The 26480-nt window shown below is 33.8% G+C and overlaps 1 protein-coding gene across 1 annotated transcript in view; it reads right to left on the minus strand.

Moving 5' to 3' along the window:
* Window positions 1–25722, minus strand: part of LOC127857376 (uncharacterized) — a 32259-nt gene extending 6537 nt beyond the window's left edge. The window contains exons 1-21 of the mRNA XM_052393773.1: window positions 25628–25722; window positions 24647–24763; window positions 23357–23477; window positions 18463–18589; window positions 17929–18057; window positions 12640–12778; window positions 12168–12275; window positions 9901–11304; window positions 9408–9500; window positions 7659–9137; window positions 7366–7464; window positions 5608–6949; window positions 5263–5336; window positions 4925–5026; window positions 3499–4452; window positions 3051–3263; window positions 2586–2724; window positions 2303–2469; window positions 1868–2190; window positions 1474–1692; window positions 301–602 (exon numbers count right to left, since the gene is read on the minus strand). Of these exons, the coding sequence (XP_052249733.1) occupies window positions 301–602; window positions 1474–1692; window positions 1868–2190; window positions 2303–2469; window positions 2586–2724; window positions 3051–3263; window positions 3499–4452; window positions 4925–5026; window positions 5263–5336; window positions 5608–6949; window positions 7366–7464; window positions 7659–9137; window positions 9408–9500; window positions 9901–11304; window positions 12168–12275; window positions 12640–12778; window positions 17929–18057; window positions 18463–18589; window positions 23357–23477; window positions 24647–24763; window positions 25628–25694 (7718 nt within the window). The 5' untranslated portion in view covers window positions 25695–25722. The remainder of the gene's footprint in view (window positions 1–300; window positions 603–1473; window positions 1693–1867; window positions 2191–2302; window positions 2470–2585; window positions 2725–3050; window positions 3264–3498; window positions 4453–4924; window positions 5027–5262; window positions 5337–5607; window positions 6950–7365; window positions 7465–7658; window positions 9138–9407; window positions 9501–9900; window positions 11305–12167; window positions 12276–12639; window positions 12779–17928; window positions 18058–18462; window positions 18590–23356; window positions 23478–24646; window positions 24764–25627) is intronic.
* Between the last annotated feature and the right edge of the window lie 758 nt (window positions 25723–26480).

A 26480-nucleotide genomic window follows, 5' to 3' on the forward strand; every position in this document is an offset into this window, starting at 1 on the left:
GGTGAGTCTTAGTAGATCTTAATGGTCTTTATGGGTAAACAACATGTATTAAAAAAAAGAATAACACATAGTTAAACATTAAATAAAGTATTCAGAATCAATGAAATAAAATACACGCATACGTGAAATAAATTACGCTACATGAAAACAAAGCATTTGGATAAATTTAAAGTGTGTATACGTATATATTAAATCAGTATAAACTCGCATTTTATAAAATATAAGAAACAAATTTAAACTATATAATATGTTTAAAAAAACAGACTCGCAAGGGACACATAATGGATATAATATACTTACACAATCACCACTGGCACCATTTTTACTTTCGAAGTAAAATTTATATAGCCCGATATCTGCACCGGTCGAGGATACGGCAGTATTCGATTGGAGTCGCTTTCATTCACAAATGGGACATACGAGATAGGCACGGATAAGTTCCAGGTTACTTTGTCCTGTCCTATAGTGTTCGAAGCTTGCACCATAAATATGTATGGATTGATATTTGCTGGAATACTCTTCCATGAAACACGCCCAGTTCTTTCATCTAAGCTCAAGCCTTTAAAGCCTTCCAATAACGCCCATCGCACTGGATGATCACCCTAATAATATATTAAGAGTGGTATGTAGCTAAAGATATTATTATATAATAAGAACAGTAACGCTAATACAAGCACTTAATACTGTAAGTTTTCGACGAATGCAGAAATGCGCTAAAGTTGTGTTCAAGTTTTTGTGTGGATAAAGTCAGATGATGGTTTTAGATGGTTAATGCATATGTGATAAAAAAAGGATTTTAATAATGTTTTTATTTCTGTAATGTGTATCGGTAAATGTCGTATATTTCAAAATTAAAAGTATCTTCTGCATTTGAGCTATTTGGCCTTTAAAGTTTATGTCCAATACATTGTGTAAATCTACGTGATCACGAACGTATAACATTTGTCACTTGTTTGGTGCAGTTGAAATTTTTATGCAGTATTTTTACTTTTGGAACATTTTTTTTTGTATCGAAGTGAGCTTTCCGTAAAGAGAATCATGAAAAATTGTAGAATGTATGTTATGTGTCATTAATACTTTAACCAGCTCCATCGAAAAAGAATGGCTGTGCCATATGCAAAATGTGCCTAATTGTGTCTACTCTAATTATGTTTATACCTTTAGTGTCTGCCTAATTTCATATTGTTATTTTTCTCTGTCTGTGCAAAGAATACAGATAAAGATATAACAAGATAATGGGTCTCCTTAACGACACCAACGAAGAATGGTAAAGAATTTAAATAGACTCATAGAGGGTCGAACTTTTAGTCATCGGATTCGGCATTTTTGTCAAATGTGTGAAACCAAAGTTTGATATCAGGACCAAAATTAAAGAAAGAAAGTGTCTCATCTTAGAGGTTCTGTATCCATACGTTGATCACTAACAGAAACGTATTATATATTTATACATATATTTCAAAGTCTCCAAATAACCTGTGTTAGACCCAGTTGTAACATGTAGTCGTCAAACTCGCTAGCTGTCTGTGTCACGGGAGGACGAGCGATGACCGGGCGAAGTAATTCCATTGTGCAGTTATCACCATGCCATGGTAAAATGCAGGAACATGCACCAAACATACATATACCATGTGGCGGGTTGAGGTTTCGGCCACAGGCTTCTATTGGACAGGATGCGTAAAAAGCGTACATAATCTGAAAATAGTTAATTAGCATTGAAACATTTTGAAACCTGACCGTTTTACCAATCCTATATCTTTTAAGTTTATAAAAATAGTGTCCTTGTAAAAGCGTTCAAAATGTCTACAACATTTAAATAGATTCTCACACTATTGAAAATTGTATCTAGAATAGTAAAATTGCTATTAACCTTATTATTCGTGAATTGAATTCCATCTGGTGATATTTCGACTGTCACCACGCCTTTAGCATGCTTAGGCGCCACGCATACCACGTGATCCCACGCCTTCCAAGTACCATTGGAAATGGCATTGCCGAATTGACAGATGTACGAGCTGCTTTCCTGGAAGTTGTGTCCCCACACATGTACTGTGTTTCCTCCTTTATCAATTCCCTGGCGGGGTACTACATCAAGAACAGTGACGAGAGGCAGACATTCCGGACCATAGAAAGCTTCACTGCATTCGTCGCAGAGAGCGCCCGTCCAGTTGTCAGTATTGCAGACACACAATCCTGTTTGAATAATTAATACATTATGAGATATTATACTGACCAATGCTACAGAAAAAAATGTGATCAATATCTTTGTGTTGTGCTCGCACCTTGTAAAGAAAATGAGTATTACCTGTCATTAAGTCACACTGTCCATGTTTGCAGTTTGGACAAGGTCGACATTCTGGTCCCCAGTGAAGCGGTACACAACTGCTGCAGTTACTTCCGGTGAAACTCACAGCGCACGTGCACGTGTCTGGTCGAATGCAAAACCCATGCCCACTACAGTCATTCACATTACTGAAACAAAATGTCGGCACTTGGGTAAACACAATTAAAACCGTTCATGATAATTACATAAACTGGATCAACATGGATGATTTAGGGTTTCGAGTGGAAAATATCATGGTACTTACGTACATGACGCGCGGATGCATAGTTTTCCGCTCCAACCAAGATTGCATTTGCATTCGTTTGGTACAACACATATACCATTGCCATAGCATTGATTGATCCCCGCACAATCATATTCGGTGCACCTGGTGCCTGTCCAACCTTTTAAATAGAAACCAGTGTAATTATAACCAGTTTAAATCATACGTACTCATAATTTCGATGGGAATCTTTCTATGATGAATGATGCTTTGCGTTACAAAATAAGTCATTGTCGGTGATCAAACATACACAAATGAAAACAATACTACTCTAATAATACTAATAAAATATTATTATTTAGTTTACTGGTAAACAGAAGAACAGTATAATAATATACAAATAGTTGTTACAATATTATTATGTCAATACCATTCGAATATACAAGTGAACATTTAGTTGAATGGTAGGTAAAAGACGAAATCGAGTCTTATTTAAACCATTCGTACCAGTTGTACACCGGCACATGTTCTTTCGCACGCATTCTCCTTGGTTGCTGCAGTTGTTTACGCCACTACAATCCATTTCACGCGACGCTAATGTGGGCGTGACGTTGAAACGTACGAAACCAGGGTCTCTACGTTGGTCGGATATTCTACTGAAAACTTTAATTCCATCAGAACTTCCCCACCAGTTCTTTGTAACATTTAAGTGTCTGTCCGCTGTAAACGAAATCACACCGAAACACGGTGACACGTTGTGGAAAATGTGTAACAAATTCATCAATACTAATAAATAATAGATAAAACTGTGTACCAAAGTGTGCTTAAAACATATAAATCTAAATACGAGGTATCACTAGCTGAAACTATAAGAGTTACACTTTTAGAGTTGTTATTGTTGATAAAGCATACCATTTGGTTAAAAAGATTATATATGAGAAAAGCAATACCACACCTTTAAGAGATGTGAAAACGTCAAAGGTTGAAGCTGGATTGTCAAATATATTCTCCACTATTTCAGCATAGAATGCATTCGCTAGGACAACACCATCAGTAGCTTGGTTGTCGATGAGTTGATTGTAAATGAACGCCCCGTTAAAACGCGGCAAGTCAGAATCAAGTAAATGGACAATACATGAACTACTTTGTATGTTTTCAAAAACATTAGTAGAAATCTCATACTTTCGGCTGTCACTTGTGTGTGAATAACCAGACGCTGTTATCGTCGAAAAACATTCAGGGCTTTTGTTACATATTGAGTCCTTCATAATATTGTTTCTGAAAGAACTGTCTTCCACATTCCACGTGTTAATAATGATACCACACGTGTTTGTGAATGTGTTGTGATCTATTTCAATAGATCGATTCTTTGTATCATAATACGTATACGTAGAGAACTTAAGATGAAGAACATCCCAGGAAATATTTTGGAAAACATTATTAGTGATTGAAATTCTGTTAGGTGTTGCATAATTGCTAATGTAAATTATTACACCTTGAGAAGAATTATTGATAGCACAGTTACTGATAGAAACGTTGCCTGATTCATAATGCGAGCTGTATGTGATCGAGACCGCAGCAGCAGAAATGTGACTGATGCGCACAGTTCGCAGTTCTATCTGACCTGAAGAACTGGACACTCTCACCCCTGTGTCGCTGTTCCGAACTTCAAGCCCCTCAATGATCGAACTTCCAATGCCGTTTACAAACAGTCCATTATTTCGACAATGTGCCAATGTAGAAGACTCAAAACCATATAATCGCTTTTCAACTGTTGGGTAGATGGTGAAGCAGTCTTTTAATGAATTTGATATAAAGATCCTCTTAGTTTGGAAGTGTGGTACATATGCTACGACTCCATGGGAGGTACCTGATATATGAGTATCAAACAGCAGCGTGTTGTCATTTTCTGTAAAAACAAATAAGCGAGTGGCAAGTTAACATCAATATGTTGCGTGTAAGTTCATAATGCGTATGTTGTTTGGATATACATAACACTATTCTTTTGAGTTGATTATCAAATAAATATGGCAATCACAAAATTATGCAAAGTAAGTTTTATAATATAATCAGGTTCGAGTAAGTGTGAGACTTATATCTAAGCAATGAACTGTACCACACCTGTTCACTTCGGAAATGCAAATTATATATATGTAATAACTTCTAGTTGCACGAACCATTTTAATTTAACATTTCTTAGATTTTATTTTGCCCAAAATTCTCTTTTTATAATAAATAAATAAAAGATCTATAGTGTTTTTTGGACAACATTTAACCAACAGTTTTAAAAACAGATTTAAACTATCCATTTCACATTACGAAAGCCATATTAGATTTAGTCGCAGTTAAGTATTTATAATCTAACACAAAATTGTGGTTACCCAGAGACGACGTTCCGTTGATGATTATCCCATGCCAGATGTCACCATGGATAGCATTGACCAGACGAACAGAAATATTCTCACCAATTGATTTCAGTGAACCTGTAAAAAAGGAAATCGATTTTAAATTGACATACAAGTTAACTGAAAGTATCGATTTTATAATGATATAAAGTGGTTCTTGTATAAAACTTATTCAATTACATTTACGAACAATAATCACATCAGTGAAAGAACGCATATATGGATTTCGTTATTTTATACGTTAGATAATAAATCAATATACAACGGAATTTTTCAACATTTTTCTATTACTATGTTATTGAATTTGAACAAACCTTGAACATAAATGCCTCGGTTCGGAAGAAAACGCAGTTCAACACCTGCCTCCACGTAGAGAGAAACACCTGGTCTGTAAAGGTCACAAGTAAGTGTTGTATTCAACCAAATATCACATACCAAATACCCACAGACGCCAACAAATGAACAACTTAAACAAATTGTTCAAAGGCAGTTAATCAAGTTGTCTACGTTTCGTCTGATTGTTTATTTATTGTACATATAATTAACAATTGAATCATGACGCTTTCTCTTTTAAAGAAACTTCATTACATATGATTCAGCTCAATCTTTGTAAACCGAAGATTGCGGTTAAATGCAGAAAAGAAACACTATATACATACCGAATCACAATTGAACGCTGTATCAGTATCGGCATTGGGAAATCTGATCTCGCCAGTTGCGTGTTCCTTGTAAGTTCACCACCAAATGTTCCATGAGCGATACTTTTGTTGAAGTTTTCGGGTGAAGTCAACTGAGTCAACATTTTATCCTCATAGTAAGGTATATATGAAACATAACTGTGCCCCATGTTTTTTTCAAATCCACAAATCGTGTTTACAATTTCTGAAAGATTCTTACTTCCCCAGTAGTTATTAGTGGCATTAATACTGTACGAGATTTCGAACCCAGGCGCCTGTAGTGCACAAGAGGGATTGGCAAGCGATTCGAACACATTATTGTGCAAATCAAGTTTTGTTGCATACGGAATATCGATGGTTGATGAGGAAAAACTATTGGATACAAAAGTATTGAAAGATATATTGACATAGGCTTTTCCGTAAACATCTTCTATTCTTATTCCATAGTAACCAGTATTGTTGGCAAAACGATTTTGGTTGATACTGATCATATTATGATTATCATAGGTTGTTAATCTGAATTTTACAACTGCTTTTTGTCGATGATATTCGGTGTAATTAGACATTGTATTGTTCACAAAGATTATGTTATTGTAAAAAGGTGCCAAATAATATTCTTGGTAGTCAAACTCAAATGCCCAATTTCCAATATTAAACGTGTTGTTATCGACGGTAATGGCAACAGGTCCTCCGTTGTTATAAGAGTGTGTCAGTAATATCCCATCGGCCGTGTTATTGGTGATGATGGAGTTTTTAATAACGACGGTTGTCAGTTTGGAATTCGACGCAGTAATTCGGAGATTTGTATGAGCCCTCGTGTACCAGCCCCAGTTGTAATAAACCAAACGGTGATCAGATATTGTACTTGAATCCATTTCAATTCCTGCAGTCACTTCACCTTCTAAAGCGTATTCAGAATTATCGCGTATCAAACTCTTAACTATCTTGATAAAACCATTAGTTCGCATGTCTAGTTTCATTCCCCTTGCCTTATTTCTTTCAATTGTACACTCGGAAATTGTCACATTTCCAGTTGACGTTGTTACTATTCCGTCAGCCGTGTTGTCTGCGACAATGCAATTTGAAATTGATATATAATTATTGTATCCAGTACCGGCATTTATCGTTACTCCATCAGCATTATTCGAAGCGTTCATATTAGAAACGGAAATAGATGAAACGTCGTGTTTGTTGTCCGTAGCAATAATGTGAAAACCAGATGTCCTTGAAAACGTCGATGTTACGTCATGAAGGGTCGCCTTAGTTGTCTTCAGTGTGATTCCTTCTTTGGTATTGTTAACAAGCAAATGCGTCATATTAACTCCTAAAACACAAAAAACACAAAATCATACGTTGTGATATATCTGCATACTTGTCAATTCTTTATAGCAAATAAGTGAGTTACAATAACTCACTCTGTAGATAACTTGACAGTATTCCAATCAGAATATCGATTACCTTTACGTAACGATAACATGAACATACAATTTATTAATAAATAAAATCTACATATTTTCAATAACTATTGCTTAACTTAATATTGAAATTCATCCTTCAATAATAAATGTTCATAAACGATCCTCCTCGATTGGTCTTTCAAATGAAATCTCTATGTATTAACATTAATATCTATAGTAATACTTAAACAGTTTATGACTTTATTTTGAATGTATATACTTTTTTTATTTTCTTGTTTTTTGTGTGTAAATAGGCATATACTGAGTTAAAAGTTTATATTACCATGCTTTGAATTGATTTCGATTCCTTTCCAAGGAGCCAAGTGGTCTTTTGATATAAATCTCACCGGTCGTTGCGATGTCCCTTGACTACTGAGGATCCCTTAAGATTTATACACGTTCATATAAAAGCAAGATTACGGCGTTACATGTATAAACACATAACTAATCGACGATCACATATATAATATCGATAAGCTGCGATGCTGTATTGGTAAGATGCATCAATTTATCAATTGCAAATGATAGATATGGTAAGAGTTTTGCAAGATGAAATTTATCATAAAATCTACCTACCAAATACTGTGAATCCTATATCGGCCATTACTCGAATCTCAACGCCTTCTTGAATGGTTAAGGTATCATTCTCACCTATTACAATATTTGAAACAACAACAAACGGACCTTTATCAGAATAGAGAGTTACATCCCCATTTACATTTCCACCAATTTCGTTGCCGTTAACGAAATTTATCTCTTCATTTCTAACGTCAGATATATTTTTTGAACCTAGGTATGGCCGATACAAGATATCCAGAAGGATTTCATCATAGCTTTTGTCGTACAGTTTCTTCTCTATATCCCGAGGGTCCGTCGTTCCCCAGTAGTTTAAGGATGCGTTTACATCAGTACGAACGTTCGTAAGAGTTACAAATTTATTTACTTTCAAATTATACAATGCCTCTGGGTTTTCAAAATAATTATATTTAATACTGACGTTGCTAGTTTTAAAACTGAACGACGCTCCCATATTGTCAATAAAATCATTATTTGTTAAGCTGACAGTTCCGTTTTGGAATTGTTCCGTTGAAATTATAATAATTCCATCCATATGTGTGTTTCCTTGAAATTCATTTCTGTCAATTTCAAATCCAAGAAATTTATCAGTATGCGGTGGTGCAGAATAAAGAAGGCATGCAGAGTTGTTGATAAATTTGTTCCATTTTAACGTTATCTGTCTAAATCGATGTTGAATTTCCAAAAGCGTCTTTGAAGAGTTTACCAGTGTGTTTGAAATAAAATTCAAAGTATGCTTTTCTGAATTTCCATAACTGGTTATAACTAAAAACTTTCGTGCAATGGGTTGCATATAAACCATTGAATTGTTCGTAAAATTAAAAGTGTGTTCCGTTGCTACGGAATAATAATCGTACAAATACAATACTTCACCGTCGGATTGGCTTTTAAATATGTTGTTGACCATATTAAATGTCGTTGAGTTATTCAAAACATCAGTCAATGTATTACAAAATTCTAAATAGAAATCGCGACTTGAATCTCCAAACTTGTTTCGGTGTGCCTCGGTTTTCATTGAAGGATTCGCTAAACTGACGAGAGTTCCATACCTTTTTGCCGCAAATTCAGAGTCAACAATCGTTAGTTCCGTCATAAAGGAGCATCCTCGTATATTTAACACACCATCACTACCATAAGAGTGAGAACCTAAAACAGACACTCGGACTAGCTTAGGAGATCTGTTCGATGATCCGTCTGTGACTGCGACAATATATTTCCTGTTCGATGTCATTGTGCTTTTTTCAATCTTGACGTCAATCGAGTGGGAATCATTGACGACTATCTCAATTACATTTGCATCGACACTCACAAAACAGTTCGATATGTGAACAGATACACCGTGTTTCGGTTTGTCAGCTTTTATAAGAGACTGCATGGCCCCGTCATATGCCGTACAGTTGTGTATATAAACAGACGACGAGCTCCTAATATCGATGGCGGCTACAGCCCCGGATATATTTGTGTTCAATACGTTCAAACCTGTACAATAATACACTCTGATTAATATGGTCGTAAAAATATTAATACAATTACTTTATATAATGCTCGCATTGATATATGTATAGAATAATACTATACCTGTACTGCATTCATGTGTAATGAATTTTACACGGACAAAACAGTTAAGAACAGTCCGTTCGTTGTTTTTTTTTGTACTTTAATTTAATGAAAAACAAAAATGAATTTACTAATAGAATACGGATATTAATAGTTACCAAAACGAACAACATCATCCAAGACATTACTTACCAGTGTTGTAGAGTACAATACTATTCCATACACCTGAGTGCTTTTGAATGACTGTTCTATCAACGCTCTCAGCAGATCCTATGACAAGTGACCCTTTAATACAAATCACACAATTTAATTACTTTACACCCGAATTTCGTTAATAACTGACGTCAATAATCTATGTGCGTTTGTATAAATCAACATTTAAAAAGTACATTAGATCAATTATCTTATTTAAATGTCAACCTGTATTTAACGTTGTAATCATTTGAAAGACTTAGCACATAAATGTATACCAAATGTTTTAAATATAACCAACCAAGCCGTTTTCCACGCGCAAATTAACATCGAAGTTAACGATGTTGAACCTAGTGACTTAATTGATTGACAGAGAAAAAAAAATACTAACTAAAAATGACTGATCTGTTACATTTATATTTCATTTGCTATCTATTTCGCAATATCTATTTCACTCGGTACATAAAATCGTTATTAATAAGTGCATTCAAACCTAAAACGACGATGCCTCTAGCATCTGAAATATTGAGTGTGACCCCTTGAATGCGAACCGTAACGCCTCCTTGGATGAGCAAACTCCTGTTTAGCAAAAATCGCGAGACGCCGAGTGTTGAAATATCTATGTCATCATCCACAATTCCGCCAATGTATGCGATATTGGTTGCCTCGTTTATCGCTGAACGAAATTGATCGATTGTCGTCGAATAATTAAGCTTCTTCATCGAAGAATCTTCATAGAACCCTGTTACATCAATTATAGCCGTTGACGAATCCACGAAAAAGTCACAAACTTTGGATTTAACAGAAAAAATGTCACTGGTATCCCAGTAATTGAATGGGGCCGAGATTGTCTTGCCTTTTGTGTAAGGCTGCTTCGTTTGTACGTAGCAGATGGAATCAGTAGAATTCACAAATGTATTATTTGCTATCAAATGATCGAATCCATTTTTAACGCTTATCAAAGTTGTCGATGAACAGTTATTAAAACTGTTCTTGGAGATGATTGTTTTCACAAAGGATACAGAAACTGCCGTATATCCTCGTAAAAGGTTGACAAAAGAATTTTCAGAAATCATTACAGATATGTTAGTTTCCATGGACGTGTCACTTTGGATCGCTAAAACTTCTTGCGATTTCGAAAAAACATTTTGCACAATATATGATTGTTCCGAGCTGTGTAAAGTGAAATAGATATCCCTTTTATTGTCATTAAATGTGTTGTTTGCAATAGTTATATTTTGGCGCATTATTTGAGCATTATCAATCGAACGAAATATGACATACACGGCGTAGTCTAAACTTTCAAATTTGCTGGAAACGACCGTCATATTGCTCGAGTGGCAATAGTAACACGTATAGCTTATGCCTAAATTAGTATCCTTAAACAAAGTATCTGTAATTGTGAATGCCTGCCTTTGATTGTTTGTGTAGTATTGATACAAATACACTCCTCCGTTGCGATTCCCAACAAACTTGGATCCACGTACATCTACAACTGTCGGCGATCCAATGTTGATGTAAAGGCCGTAATTTCTGTTGTTGCTCATAGACACATTTTCAGACAATAAAATCGTTGAAATAATTTGCATTTGTACGTTTGCCCAGTTTGCAACTTCTATACCATAGTAATTCAAATCAAAATCCGTGGCCTCAAAAAGCATGATTTCTTGGCCCAAAACACCATGCATGCGCATTCCTTGCTCATTATTGGTGACCTTAGACTTGAACAAAATCGGTCCCCATCCACTTTCTAGTTGATTTGCACTTATTCCTCCGGACAAAAGAAGGCCTTGCACGCACGAGTAGATCTCACTATTTGATATATGAATGTTACTACCGTTGCCTTGGATACCGACAACTGCCTGACGGACCGTCGTATGTCGAAGAGTTACATTTCCTTAGCGCAAACAGAGAGCAAAAAACAAATAAGTCCATAATAATAACATTAATTGTGAAGAATAGGTGTAACTTATTGAATAGCATGACGACTTGAAGAGGAAATCACAAACATACATTTCAGAACCTGACAATAATGGGTTCGAATTAGGTTTCAATTACGTCAGTTAAATGGAATTTTTCACAGATTTTCTTATTGTTGAAACGTGTCATTTAATGGATTTATTCTCAAATATATCATATTTGGAATAGTATAAAATACTTATAAAAGAAGGGATCACAGTTTAATAAAATTATTGTCTTCCCCAGGATAGACCGTTTTATGAACTAAAATAATCCCATGATACAATCAACTGTTTTGCTAATGTGCACTTAAGTTGAATGTACAGTTGTCAGCTGACAAAAGATGTGAAGTGACATTTAATTTGAAGAATATACGTATAATTTGACCATACAAAACCTCACGGATTATTGTATTTTTATTTGTACCTGATTTAATTAGCGGGGAAAAGCCACAACAGCCTCAGTTCCGAATAAGAACTATTCCAACCCAAGACCTTAACAAGACAAGTATAACGCGTTTTCCATAGACAACGAACACATTTCGATAAAAAAAACGTTACCAGCGATTTACTTCGATTATTCGTAAACAAAGCAATATTTTAACATGTTTTTTTTAGTCGAGAGTGTCGTTTACCTTGTTCGAATATATTGTTCTTATTAACTTTTAATCTAGGAAATTGTGTTTTTCAAAGTTGTATTTTTTTAAACTACGAATCAGTCTTTTTAAACGTGTTAAAAAAAGATGAGATAAGAAAAAAACTATTCGACGAAGATCTATAACATCCTTTATGAACAACTTACCTCCTGAGATTTGTTTAATTCCAAGCCACAATGAAGATTTTTCCATTATAGGTATGTCAGAGCTAAACTGGGTTCGAATCTCTGGCAATCCTTCGGAAACTAGTGTACCTAAATTAATTGGCAAATTATATTAAAAAAATATATTGTTATTATTTTACAACAACACACCTCCAGCCGGTGTGGTTTAAATAAGCTAAGACATATTAAGACAAAAAACTTAAAAACCTGTTTAAAATTATTATTTTTAAAAAATAGAGGAATTACCTAATGGCATAACCATATTGTTCATGACTGTTAAGAACCATCCAAAGTAAAAATGTTAGATTATTAACAGTTTATGAAACATGCGTAATATACCTGGGTTATTGCGTACTACGAAAATCATCTCAAATCAATAATCCCATTGTTTAGTTTGTACATCAAATCAAAAGTACACCTCAAGTTAATGTATTTACATAAGAACTTGAACTACCGAATATATCAAGTCTTGCAGTTTTCGATGTGAAAATGACGTTGACACCCGCTTGAATCGTAAGTGTTACTTCCGGTCTCACATTCACTTGACGAGAAATGACAAATGGATTTTGACTTGGAATCCACGTCGTGTCCGCCTTTAAAAAATAAAGCATTAACTATTATATTTCTTACTTGCAATTGATCAGTTGTTCGACAGATTTAAGTCAACACAATTGAGAGCGAGCGAGAGAAGAGAACATAATAAAATAATATTTTGTCAATTTTGTTGAACGTTTCTGCCAAACAATTTCAACGGATGTGTACTGTCAATACTGAATATTTAATATTATTATTATACCTCACTTTTATTCACAATGCTAAACTCCCATAGGCCATCGTGACATAGAAATACTGTCAGACCCAGCGGTAAAAAATTTACTGTCCAAAAAATACTGTCGCCCGCTAAAAAAATACTGTCGCCCGTTACCTTAGCAATCACGTGCGGAATCGTAAAACATAATACTGTACCATTCGCGTATGCGCAGTACGCAGTTTTGCATTTTCGATGTAAACAGACGACCATAAATAATATATTAATATAAATTAATAATACTAATAATGATAATACTAAATTATATTAATATAATTGTTCATATTTGAATCGTTTTATCGGTATAATAAAATTAATATTACATGTCTGACAGGGTAACAGTAAATTTGTTAACTTCGGAAAAATAATGTCATCCTCGGCTTCGCCTCGGTTGACAGTATTTTCTCAAGTTGACAAATTTACTGACACCGTTTCAGACATGTAATATTCATTTATTATTTTACCTTACTTTTATTCACAATCCTAAACTCCCATAGGCCATCGTGACATAGAAATACTGTCAGACCCAGCGGGAAAAAAATTTACTGTCCAGAAAATACTGTCGCCTGCTACCTTAGCAAACACGTGCGGATGACGTCAATTTGATTGTCAGCGCACTGTTTATGAATGAAGACGACGTCATTTGATATTCATTGTTGTGGTGACGTCACGTTTTCGCGGAAAAGTGGAGGACGTTCGGTTAATATATAGAGAATACATGGTTGGTGCCAAGATGGAGAAAGTTTATCCGGTGGGGCTTAGAAAAAGAAAATAACTTTCTTTTTCGGGCCGAACCGCAAATTTTTTCACCATCTCGGCACCAACCATGTATTCGATTTATCCTGCTTCATGCCGTTGACACATTTTATCAAATACAATTGATTAATTGACATAACAATATAATTATTCTTGTCGGGCCTCCTACATTCCTGACGACCGAATAACTACCGATTGTGTCACGTAAAAAATAGTTCCACATTAAACTGTTCCTTTTAATACTTTCCTATTAAAAATATGAGAAGAAATAAAAAAAGAATCGAGAATGTGATATTTTTCTTGGTAAAAAATGAAAACAAAATGCTACAGCAAAACAAAAACTAAATTTTATTTACCTTAAGGGGTGTTGCTGCAGTTTTACTGATTTTTTTCCATCGAATAGATTTTGTCCAAAATTTATATTTAAGATATATGTACAAATACTATATGAAAAATGAAATAAAAACATAGGGTCACCGGCCTTGTTTTGATTTTATTCACCATTATATAGCATGTACTTTTTCAATAAAACTGAAAAATCTCTAATTGCGTAAAAATAATTAATAACCTAGTATAAAATTTGCAACACGTAGATATTATATAAGCTAAGATACATCATATACCATTTAATTAAACCACACACTACCAATAAAATGGAGTACACAAGTTACATTTAAGAAATTTAATTTTTTATAATTTTTATGTCACCCAAAAAATGTCATTTTTTTACTATTGTAACCACATAAATGAATTTTTTTTCTGTCAAATAGAATTCTGGGAAACTGCTCCAATATGTTCATCTACGTATTCTCATCATAAAACACAAATAAAAATAGGGGGTCACCGCACTTTTAACAGAGATTTTTGTTTTAATTACCCCTACCGTCTAGACGTCAAATGTCAAAAATACAGCAATAAGGCAAAACCCAAGTACCGGTACAAAGATTGTTAGACATATGCATTAACATAAGAAATTGTTTACAATCTTAAATGGGATCGCAACAGCTTACCAAAAGACATTAATAAAAAACAACATTTTATCACAAACATAATACCATACAGTATAAAACTCGACCTTAATCATTAATAACTTACATGTTCACAGATTTCGGCATGTTTTGAAGTTTGTGTTTAAATGCTTTAAATTGATAAATGTAAACAACAGGACTAAAGAGTTCCAGTATAAAACAAGAATGACATTAAAGACAGAAAAAAAGTTTAAAAAAAAGTTAACCCCACCTGGGATCGAACCACTGACATTTGTATTATGAGCCGTCATTTCTGATGATACTTATAACAAAAATATTGAGTTGTGATAATAGCATCATCGGTGTTGCTATAAATATATCCTCGCTTAAATAAACTGCCGCAACACCCCTTAATGACAACTTTAATCCATTGCTTATAACAATAAATTTACAACGATATACACATCCATTTTCTGTTCTTCCATCCCTTTCAAAGTTTGTCGAACTCCATTTCTGTTTTTCCATTTCTACTATCGAATTGTATTTTAAACTACACTTTTTTTGATAGCGTTTGTATCGAATGCTAACCATTCTGACCCAAAACCCGATTTACGAAATCGTAATCCTGTCGTAGCGAATTATTTTATTCCTATCGAAGTTAACACTTATGAAACACAAACGCCAAATCCAAAATACGTTTATGATTCGTTCCATGCTTGAAAATATTTAAAAAAAATACTGTTAAAACCACCACGTCAAAATTGTGTCCCTAAAATCATGAGAGAAACTAGACAGTATGTTTTGTCTGAGAAATGACGTCACACTAGATACGTCATAAATTGCGTAACCAAGTAAATGAAAATGATAAATACGGAAAGCGAGTTCGGTAATATACTTTTAATTAAAGAACAAAAAAGGATGATATAATATAACGATAACATTCATGATGCGTCCCAATAAATTTCAAAGGTCAAATATTAGAACATATTAATCGGCGCGTAGGAATACATACTTATGGTTAGATCACGGTCACGTGATGCACTGCCGGATATCAACTAGTTTATCAGACCCTGCTTTATTTGGTCAATGTTTGCAACAGAGGCAGGATAAAATAACATTGAAGAAAATTGTTTAAAGCTAATACAATATTAATGTTAGACTTAGAAAACACTTTAAGAGACATTCTTAATACTGTTTAACTATTAAATTTTTATTTTCTGTGATAAGAAATTGACTGTGTTAACCAGTGTACTTGTATTATTGTTATCAAAATATTAATGGTTGTTCATTGCTGAAATTAAAAACAATTATTGAATATTCAAATTGTTCATGGTTCATATAAATTGTATATGTTTGAATAGTTTTTTCGGTATAATAAAATAAATATTACATGTCTGACAGGGTGACAGTAAATTTGTCAACTTTCGGAATAATACTGTCAACCTCGTATTTCCTCAAGTTGACAAATTTACTGTCACCCTGTCAGACATGTAATATTTATATAATGTATTGCGAAATGTGCAATACTTAAAAAATCGCAATGCAAAAGTAATTATAAAAGCAAAGCTTTTTTTTACAGATAATCTATAAAATACATTATTGACTTTACTTGGTTAATAAAGCTGCCTTTTAAGAGATCTGCTTTTAAGATTACCCTTATTTCAAACTTCTATTAATCGAAGCACAACTTCTCCCAAAGCGTTTTATTGGCAATTAAAGCAGTCGGTTGAAACATATCAAGTGACATCGATCGGCAAGCAAAGTTTAAAGTAAAACGTTGAAATGTTTAAAGATTGTTTTCACTTTTGCATTAAGCATAATCCCGCGTTTTGCGAGAAAAGTTGCTGAAAAGTAAAATGTTTAAAGGTATTTTTTTTGTAGAGATGAAAGCTATTCGCAAGTGCACGTTTACAACAATACATATGTTCAAGGTTGTTTTGAGCTACAGACGTTGTAAGGAGCACGCATTCAAATTGAGTTAGTTTAATTTCTAACATTATACTTTCTGGTGTTCAAATATACCAAAAAACACAACACAAATTAACAACAAAACCATCCGTGGTCGTTATATTACATAATAAACAACTCATAAGAAGAAGTCAGCATGTATTCTCTGTTTAGATTTTTTGTCGAAATAAATCGTGCAATTATTGTGCGGAAAAATTTCGATGAATTTGAAAGAGGACGGAAACCAAGCTGCATTTACCTTTATCAATGGCCCTGGGGTGGGTAATTTGGACATGGATGGTCGAGATAGACCGTGTTGTCATTAGAGATATTTAGTACTAATTTGAAGTCAATTGGTGAATGAAAGAGTATGTTATGTTAAAACAAAATTTTTGGTGGGCGTGGTCGGACACATCAGTTATTCCTTTTATCGTGACGTACTAATATTTTATATAATACTATTTCTAGACCTGTCTCCGAACACCGATAATAGCTCAACATATTGTTCCTAAACAATCTTACTCAACAATTCTCAGCACATTAATAAAATCATACGAGTTTTTAAGCATCAATAATATATTGAGTTTGTTGATTGTGTGCGCTTCATATTTTATTTCCTCTATCGTTCAACCCAATGGCCAAAATTGAGACCGTTCAGGCTACGTTTCATAGCCAATAGAAGGGTCATTGGGCGAAATACATATGCTCGCTAGTTTAAATATGCAACTTAATTTGTAACCAACTGTATTGAAGCAACATGAGGGAAGATGACATCTTCTTTTAGTTTAAGAAACGCTCAAATAGCTCAATGTATCATTAAAACTGAAACAAAAATATAAATATCCTCTTCTGTCCAAAACTCGGGTGAGAAGCAAATTTACACTGCGTGCGAAATAATACAAAGATAAAACTGTAAATTAGAATGTTCCGGTGCTGCAAATTTGACGAACATCTTATTAGTTTGTTCTGGCCTTACTACTGTTTTGCGAATAATTTCAATAGTTATATGACAATGGCTGTTAACACATCTGTTATAAAAGGTTAGTCCAAATGAATTTTGTTTTAGATTTTTATCAGCTGTGAAAATTATTTGGCATGAACTCTCTTTGATAACCCCCCCCCCCCCCTAAAAATAACGGAACATACGTATACCTTGAAAACATCAACGCTTTGCGTTAACGTGACATATCATTTTGATGAATCGGGTACCGACACCTATTCGTTCGTGCTTGTTAAAATATACATACTTTTACTCCAATATCACCTGTATATCATCGGTTATGTGTGTTACTATCCCGGAAAACGGCGTGGCAGATATCTTACACCCGTACAGCTCCAGGCGAATGGATGGGTATCCGTAAGCAGAGGCACCATAGAAAGCTAAATAGCGCACCTATAGTCATTATAACAATATATAAGTATGCTGATCGTCTGGTTTCAGTATTTGGCACACCTATTTTGTTTCTTTCAATTTTTTTTCAGAATATCATACACACTTATAAGACTAAATTAAAATTGAACTTACTATTAAAACGTCATGTCAACGATTAATACTCGCTGCTGCATTAGTATTTTTAAATTATATCACCTTTTCAAAAGTACATTTTCATTTCATCATCATAAAATTATAAATCGATACACATTTGCTTGATAAGATCGAACATGTATTGCTTTAAACCATCATATATTAAAGTCTGGGGAAATAACGTCATGCTTTTTTCTCATCATTATTGGAATCAAGCCACCAATAATTGCTTGTTCACTGGCACATATATATTTCATTGCTAGTTAATCCTACCTCTATATGTGGATCCAGGGTCAACTTGGTTACAGAACCCTGTCTTTGGAAATTTTGACCTAAGCTGTCCCGGGAAAGACGCGTGTTGTACGCATCCCATTGATATCCATCCAAGCTGTATGATACCCTGAATGTAGCATTTAAACTATGCGATAACATATACTAATGAATATGCTGTACACGAATCTTTATTTACATTTATATAAGACATTAAAGAAGCATTTATGCATACTTCGACATCACTACTTATCGATTTCAAAACAACAAATAAACTACAAAGACGAACGAACATTAAAATATCAGCTTTATAATCTATGACTGGAATTAATATGGTTATGACGGACCCGTTAGGCATTTTTATCCGTACTAGCTCATTGAATATTTAATAATACTGATCATACTATAACGAGCTTTTCCTGGTTATGGAAATAAATCGGGAATACAGTAGTGCCCAGAGTGCCCTGAACGTCTTACATAGTAAAATATACAATGTCTTTTTTTACTATTTTCTACTTAATATTTATATAGCTGAGTTCATATTGTTAGCACTGTTGTAAAATAATTATCTGTCTGACATTGTTGCATGCCAGGGTGTTATGTCGACATGAATCCTATGGAATTTCACTTAATGCATGTACACATACACCGTGAAAGCTTTATTATGTACAATGCTAGTTTGATGCATGCTTGAACGGTACATCAAAAAGGTGTTGGCATATTATTCATTTTTAACACATGCCAATTTATAGTCTTAAATGTAATTTTCTAGAGGTCTGATTCCAGGTCTGATCCAATAACATTATCAGAAATCTTTTCGTTATTTGTACTGTTTTAATTTATACGAATGCGCTATCCTGTATTCATTTTCTGATTATTTTATTTGTATCGATGTTTATCCAGAGATAATATACCACAGCGTAAATTATAAAGACCGTGATGTCATTAAAGTGTAAAAAAACTGGACATTCTCTTAATCGCATTAACCGGGAAGCACATTTTAAATCTATAGTTAATATCGAAATAACCTGAGGTGTTCTCAACGGTGATACATCAGATAGTCTATTTTTGTTGATGACAGTATAAACATAAGGCTATTTTGAAATCACAAAATGAATCGCGTTCTTTATATCCTGTTGAAGGCAAAGGAAAACGAAACTTACGAAATGATGTAGTTTTTGATTCATTGAATAGTGTTATTTAATGGTTATAAAAACCGTGTATAAGTCGGGATAAAAAAGTATGAAACTGATGTAAAAAGAAGAAATGTTAAAAATTACATTTAAACTTTGAAATAAAAGAATAATGAAATTCTAAAATAGGAGATATTTTATGTTAATCAACAGCTATTCTTTTTTTTAAACAAGTGGCAAACACATAACAATATTTTTTTAAATAAAGTTAAGGTTCCCGCCTTGTAATACAAAGTATGCGTAGATAGTTTTAACTATAAAAATGCTAGCCTTATACTGGTATATCAATTCAAACTCGTAATTTTTACTAACAGACATATGTTTTTTTCTTATATAATGACGTTCCAATTATCTCCAAATAAGTCGAAGTATGGGTATTTACAACATTTGAAGGATTTACAGTTGCATACAAAATAAACGAATATATAAAGAAATTTTATTATGCACATTGGGAAATTCATTTTTTTCTTCATCATAATAAAATGAATTTACATCATGCAAATAACTGTTTTTGTTTAATCATTTTTTATTTAAAAAAGTTATTTATTATTTATTTATGACTACGATGCTTTGTGCTTGTGGATGTCCGTTTGGTTATTTGTTTATATCAAGACCAACACTTAAACATTCTTTATTCAAAATTTAGCATCAAACGTTTGTATGAATGTTATGTATTTATGAATCAACGTGTTCCTGTACATTTAATAAACAAAAGGTGTGAGCGTTTGATTTCAACTAGTCAAATAACCCACATTTTACTTCAATTGAACACGAATACCTTTAGGGCCTGGTAGATTTTGATCTGGACAAGCACATTAGCAACAGAAAAAGTGTGATGATGAAGTCACGGCATATGATTAATTTCGAAAACATTCGTTTTAAGTTATCTCAAAATGAAGTTTTACTGAAAAAATAACACGAATACCTTCAGGACCTAGGTGATAGGTATCTGGTCATGCGCGAAAGCAACCGAAATAGCGGGAGTGTAGTAATGAAATCACGCCATATGAATGCGGCTGTAGTAAATTTCAAATTTACGAAGCGAGTCGTCGTAAATGAATGTGTTTTGTTCAGATAATTTTAAATCATTAGTGCGTCTATATTTTAAAGTTAAAATACCCCATTTACTTATTCTAATACCCGCCATAAAAGTGCTCTTTCATGAAATCATTTATTTCAAAAGAGCTTTGCGCCGAATTTATATACTTCATTTTTAAACATGGCATCCATTGCTTATGGTACTCCATGATGTTAATTTCTCTAAAATTATTGCGTTTGTAAGAAATACAATACTTTTTGTTCAAAAACACTAAATGAAAATGGAATACTATCGAGCATATAAATATTCCCATATTGATTACCAAACTGTTAATATTCGATCGTCTAAGTTTTGGATCGTGAGCAAATATTATCTGAACTGATTTATTGAGTAAAATATACTTTCATGATATTATTGAACAAGAATATCGCTTGTAAGTTGTTAAATACTGTATATATGCTATATATATATATATATATATATATATATATTTAATGCAACATGAAATAATAATAATTACTTAAAAGAATAGGTTGATGGCAATGAAGCTTTCATCTGAGTAAAACGTACAGCAATCGACGAAGACTTTACTTGGTGACCTAGTATTTTACCCCATTTGACCCGATTAAAATATGACATTGTTCTGTTTGAGATTAACTTAATGGTCATGGTTAATCAATGTTCTGTAATAAATGGGGTTCCCAGAGCGGTAGTGTGTGTCTTTTCTCTAAATTTTGACCTGGTGACCAAGTATTTGGACACATAACACAGCTTTAAATTTGCTTGCATAATGCCAAATAAAAAACGCGACGAAGTTGCATCAAGATTTCGTCATACATGTGGCATCTAGAGCGACAACAAGGTTATTCTCAGGTTTGACCGGTAACCTTGTTTTGGGACACAGGACGCACAGGACGACGGACGGTGGACATCATAAAAGGTGATCACAAAAGCTCATCTTTTGCATATCCTGCGCAGATGAGCTTAACACTCTGTCTTCCAATGATTATTTAATCAACCGTAATGTGTTGGTATATTTTACCCAATTCTGAATGATAGTTACATTTTAGTGTCACGTTTTTTGTCAGTATTATTGTCGACTTGTATGTATTTATGAATTAACGTTATCCCTTACACATAATTAACAAAAGGTATAACCGTTTGATTTCAACTAGTCAAATAACCCACTTTTTACTGTAAACGAACACGAATGCCTTCAGGGCCTGGTAGATTTTGATCTGGACAAGCACAATAGCAACAGAAAAGTGTAATGATGAAGTCATGGCGGCATATGATTAATTTCGAAAACATTCGTTTTAAGTTATTTCAAAATAAAGTTTAAATGAATAAATAACACACACACGAATACCTTCAGGACCTTTGTGATAGGTAATTGGTCATGCGCGAAAGCAACCGAATTAGCGGGATGGTAATGATTTAATCAAGCCATATGAGTCAGTTCATATACATCCGCCTTTGGTAAATTTCACACGTACGGAACAAATCGTGGTAAATTAATGAGTTTCGTTCAGATAAATTAAAAGCACTAGCGCGTGTATATTTTAAAGTTAAAACACCCCATTTACTTCTTCTTACACCCGTAATATAAGTTCACTTTCATGAAATCATTTATTTCAAAAGGGCTTTCCGCCGATTGTTAATACTTTATGTTTTAAAATGGTGTCCATTGCTTATGGTACTCCGTGATGATTTCTTCTCTAAATGCACCGAGGTTGTAAGAAATACAATACTTTATGTTCGAAGACCCCAATGCGAATGGAATACTAGCGAGCATATAAATGTTCACATGGTGATTACCGAACCGGTAATATTGGACCGTTTAAGATTGAGTTTTGGATCGTAAGAAAATGTTTTTTAAACTGATTAATTAAGTCAAAATATACTGTCATGATAATATTAAGCGAGAATATCGCTTGTAAGTAGTTAAATATTGTCATATATGTTAATAAAACAAACTTTTTAAGTAACATGGAATACTAATTATAACTAACAAGAGGACGTTGATGGCATGGAAGCGTTCACCTGAGTAAAACGTAGACCAATCGACGATGACTCTCATGGTGACCTAGTATTTTACCCCATTGGACCCAGATTCAAACATGACCTTGGTATGTTTAAGATTTACATAATGGTCATGGTTCATCAAGGTTCAGTAATAAATGGGGTTCCCAGAGCGGTAGTATGTTTCTTTTCTCTAAAATACGACCTGGTGCCCTTATATTTGGACACATGTAACACAGATTAAAATTTGCTTTCATAATCCCCCCCCCCCCCAACAAAATCCGGACGAAGTTGCATCAAGATTTCATCATACATGTGGCATCTAGAGCGACAACAAGGTTTGTCTCAGGTTTGACCGGTGACCTTGTTTTGGGACACTGGACGCACAGGACGACAGACGCTGGACATCATAAAAGGTGATCACAAAAGCTCACCTTTTGCATATCCTGCTAAGATGAGCTTTATTCTCTGTCTTTCAATGATTAATTAATCAACCGTAATGTTTTGGTATATCTTACCCAATTCTGAACGAAAGTTAAATTTAAGAGTTACGTTTTTATTCAGTATTACTATCGAAGTGCGACGCAAACAATGGTTATAATTATATCTAACAAACGCGTTGCAAATCATGAATCTTTCATACCTTAGATAGTTCAAGTACCACCCAAAATTCGAATCGGCAAAATCCAGGGCTGTTATTCGCCACACTCCATCTAGAGAGACCTTCAGATATTCGTTGTTGTTCGAACCCGCAACCCATCCAACTGGAATATATGTTTACTAGGAGTTTAATTGCAATATTGTACAACTCATTTTAATGAGATTATGTACTTTCATTTTGAAATAACAAATAAACATTGAATATGAGTTTAGAATAAGAATGTCCATAAAATAAATGAAATAACAGTTCAATACACGTGCAAATAATTTTAGTTTCGCTCAGTCAGAAACAAGTTGACAACATAATCGTGCGATTTCCGGTAATCCCTGTACAGATGTATTCATACGACACACACAGAGAATGTTTGGTTGTGCAACACGTACGAATGAACGTTGTCGGTATCGGCGAAAACTTGTTCTATAAAATTAACAACACTTAGTTACATAATTGATAGTTACATAATTGTATGTAATGCGTAATGATCACATATTAAAGTTATTGGAGAAATAATTCCTAGTACAATAGCCTGACTAAGGGCTAGTTTTTTTTTAAATACCGTTTGTATTAATTTGATTTGAGGTTAAGTATATGTTCAAAATAGTAGTAAAGATACATACATGCAAATGTTAATAGTACCGTTAATGCTCAAAAATAATAATTAAATAGCTAAGTATTAATTGTAAAACGTTACATTCTATTTTTAATGCCTATGTTACCAGGTAACCTCTTAATTCCACATGACTTTGGCATCCTCAGTTGTATTAAGCAGAAGTAACTATCTGAGCATGTCTCGAAGGTACAGGCATTGGACCTGGCCAACTTGGTGCAAACGTTATTTTAAAATCCAGAGAACTTTTTAAAGCCATCGTTTCAATCAGACAAGTTTATATTAAGGAATTAAATTAATCAAGGTTACTGCTTCTGTTTGACAGCGCTCTTTTTCGAATGATATAAACATAGATAAGAAGGATAGATTTTTCACGACTAGTCAATGCTTTGTGTTGATTTTGGATACCTGTATTTCAGCAAGGGTTATACGTCTATTTTCATTTAAAAATGAACCTATTGATAATTCACCACTCACCAGTTGCAAACAAACCAAACCGACACTGCTTAATCTGCGCCACATGGTCCGCCAAAGAAAGCGTCGAAGTAACGAAATGGGCGAAATCTGTCAGATAACTATTTGGGCGAGGCGATCGATTATATCATCACTGGTCAATCAGGTTTCAACTAGGTCTTTGTTTTCTATTTAAAGAAATACTGTCTTACCACTGCTGTTGAATCTTGCGAAGCTAGCTCCGTGCTGCTCATCATACTGCGATGACGCCGTAAATTGGTCGTCACGTAAGCTGGGTGTCAGCGGATCATTGCACGTGGATGGTATGTCTGACGAAAAATAACGGAGAAGGCTTAGCAATTTTAATGAACGTGCATAATTTATTTGTTTGTTGGTTTATTTGTTTTTCGATTTGTCGCCGTTTTCAATAGTATTACGGTCATGTATGACATATTTGATAATGCAACCCAGCTTTAACGTTTATTTAATGGGGACCTATACAAACATGAAATTGTCATTCGGCGACCAGATGCCCACTGTTATTCATTAACAAAAAAGGGGTCAATGACTCGGACAAGTCGCGAGAAGCTATTGTTTTATTTAAATATCGGAGCAGGCGATTTATGTAAATACTCCGCTGTAAATCCCATATAGTGTATGTAAACGGGTAGCTTTAATGGGAATTAACTTAAGTATTTACCTGTTTAACAGTTTGCATATTTTAAGAACTTTTGTGCACGTATTCATGAAACAGTCAAGAGTTTTAAATACGATGCACTATTAACAGGAATTAATCGACTGTAATAAAGTGTTTAATGCGTTAGCTTTTGCACTATAACTTGGACGAAAGCGAATATACTTAACACGCGTGACTCGATAATAATAGTCCAATGAAAACTGAAATTCATGTCTGCCAATAGATCTGTATAAATGTATGTATTGAATGAGCTATTATCAAAAAGCTGTACACTCATTAACAAACACAGTTATAATTGTTGTATCAATATTAAAATCAATAATATTGATTGATAAACGATTCTTGATTCTCAATAATTGTATGGCCCATATGTTTCAACTTGTAGCAAGAATACGTTGTAATAAATAAATGAAAACATGCAAATATATTATTATCGCTAACAGATCTAAAGGAACACTATCACCACATAATGCGTATTGCATATATATTAACATACCTGTTTGAGCACGAATCCCGTATAAAACAACACTGCACGCAAACAATACTAAAGCATTCAGTGCCATTTTGTTTATGAAATATCAGCATAATTTGTACACGGAATTTTAAATTGATTGAAATATCGAAGTATCAAATTACTAGCACATTCACACCACGTATGTTTAGCCTGTGTATGTTTACAGTAATATAAAACCAGTTCACGCGTGACTGACCGCCAATTATCTTCAATGTTCAGTCGCGTTTAACGGACGGCACACTCTTTGTTGTGCGTCTACAATTTGTAAATTTAGATAAAAGAAACATACCTATAGTGAAGTATTTAAAATTGGTTTTTGCATAATGGTTGACTTAACAAAGGTTAAGAATATTATACATCAAACGTTTTATAATGGGTATACACATATTTAAGTATATTTTATACTTGAATGTATGTGTTAAATAACGATCAATAATTATTGTAACTACAATTCATGAAGCATTGTTTTAAATTACTTTAAGAGGTTGTTTTATTAATGTTCCAACTGTAAAATATTGCGTAACTCTACTTACACGCAAGTATTATAGTTCGATGTGCATCTCCGTTCGAAAGTATCCTTCTAATGAATGGTTATGTGTAACATTGTGTGTTAAAATAGTTTTCTTGTCAATATTTCTATAAATCCTTATTTTGACATGGTGGGTGTACGCTCAACACGTGCGCATATGGATTAACTATATATATATATAATTAGCAAAGATAATACTCATGTCCTTATAATAAATAAACAATTTAAAAATCGAAATCAATCTATCTGATGTCAGCGAAAGAAAACTCAAAGATTACATGCGCATATACTAGGTAATGAGATAGA

Source organism: Dreissena polymorpha, chromosome 14 (genome assembly GCF_020536995.1).
Source record: "Dreissena polymorpha isolate Duluth1 chromosome 14, UMN_Dpol_1.0, whole genome shotgun sequence".
Taxonomy (NCBI): domain Eukaryota; kingdom Metazoa; phylum Mollusca; class Bivalvia; order Myida; family Dreissenidae; genus Dreissena; species Dreissena polymorpha.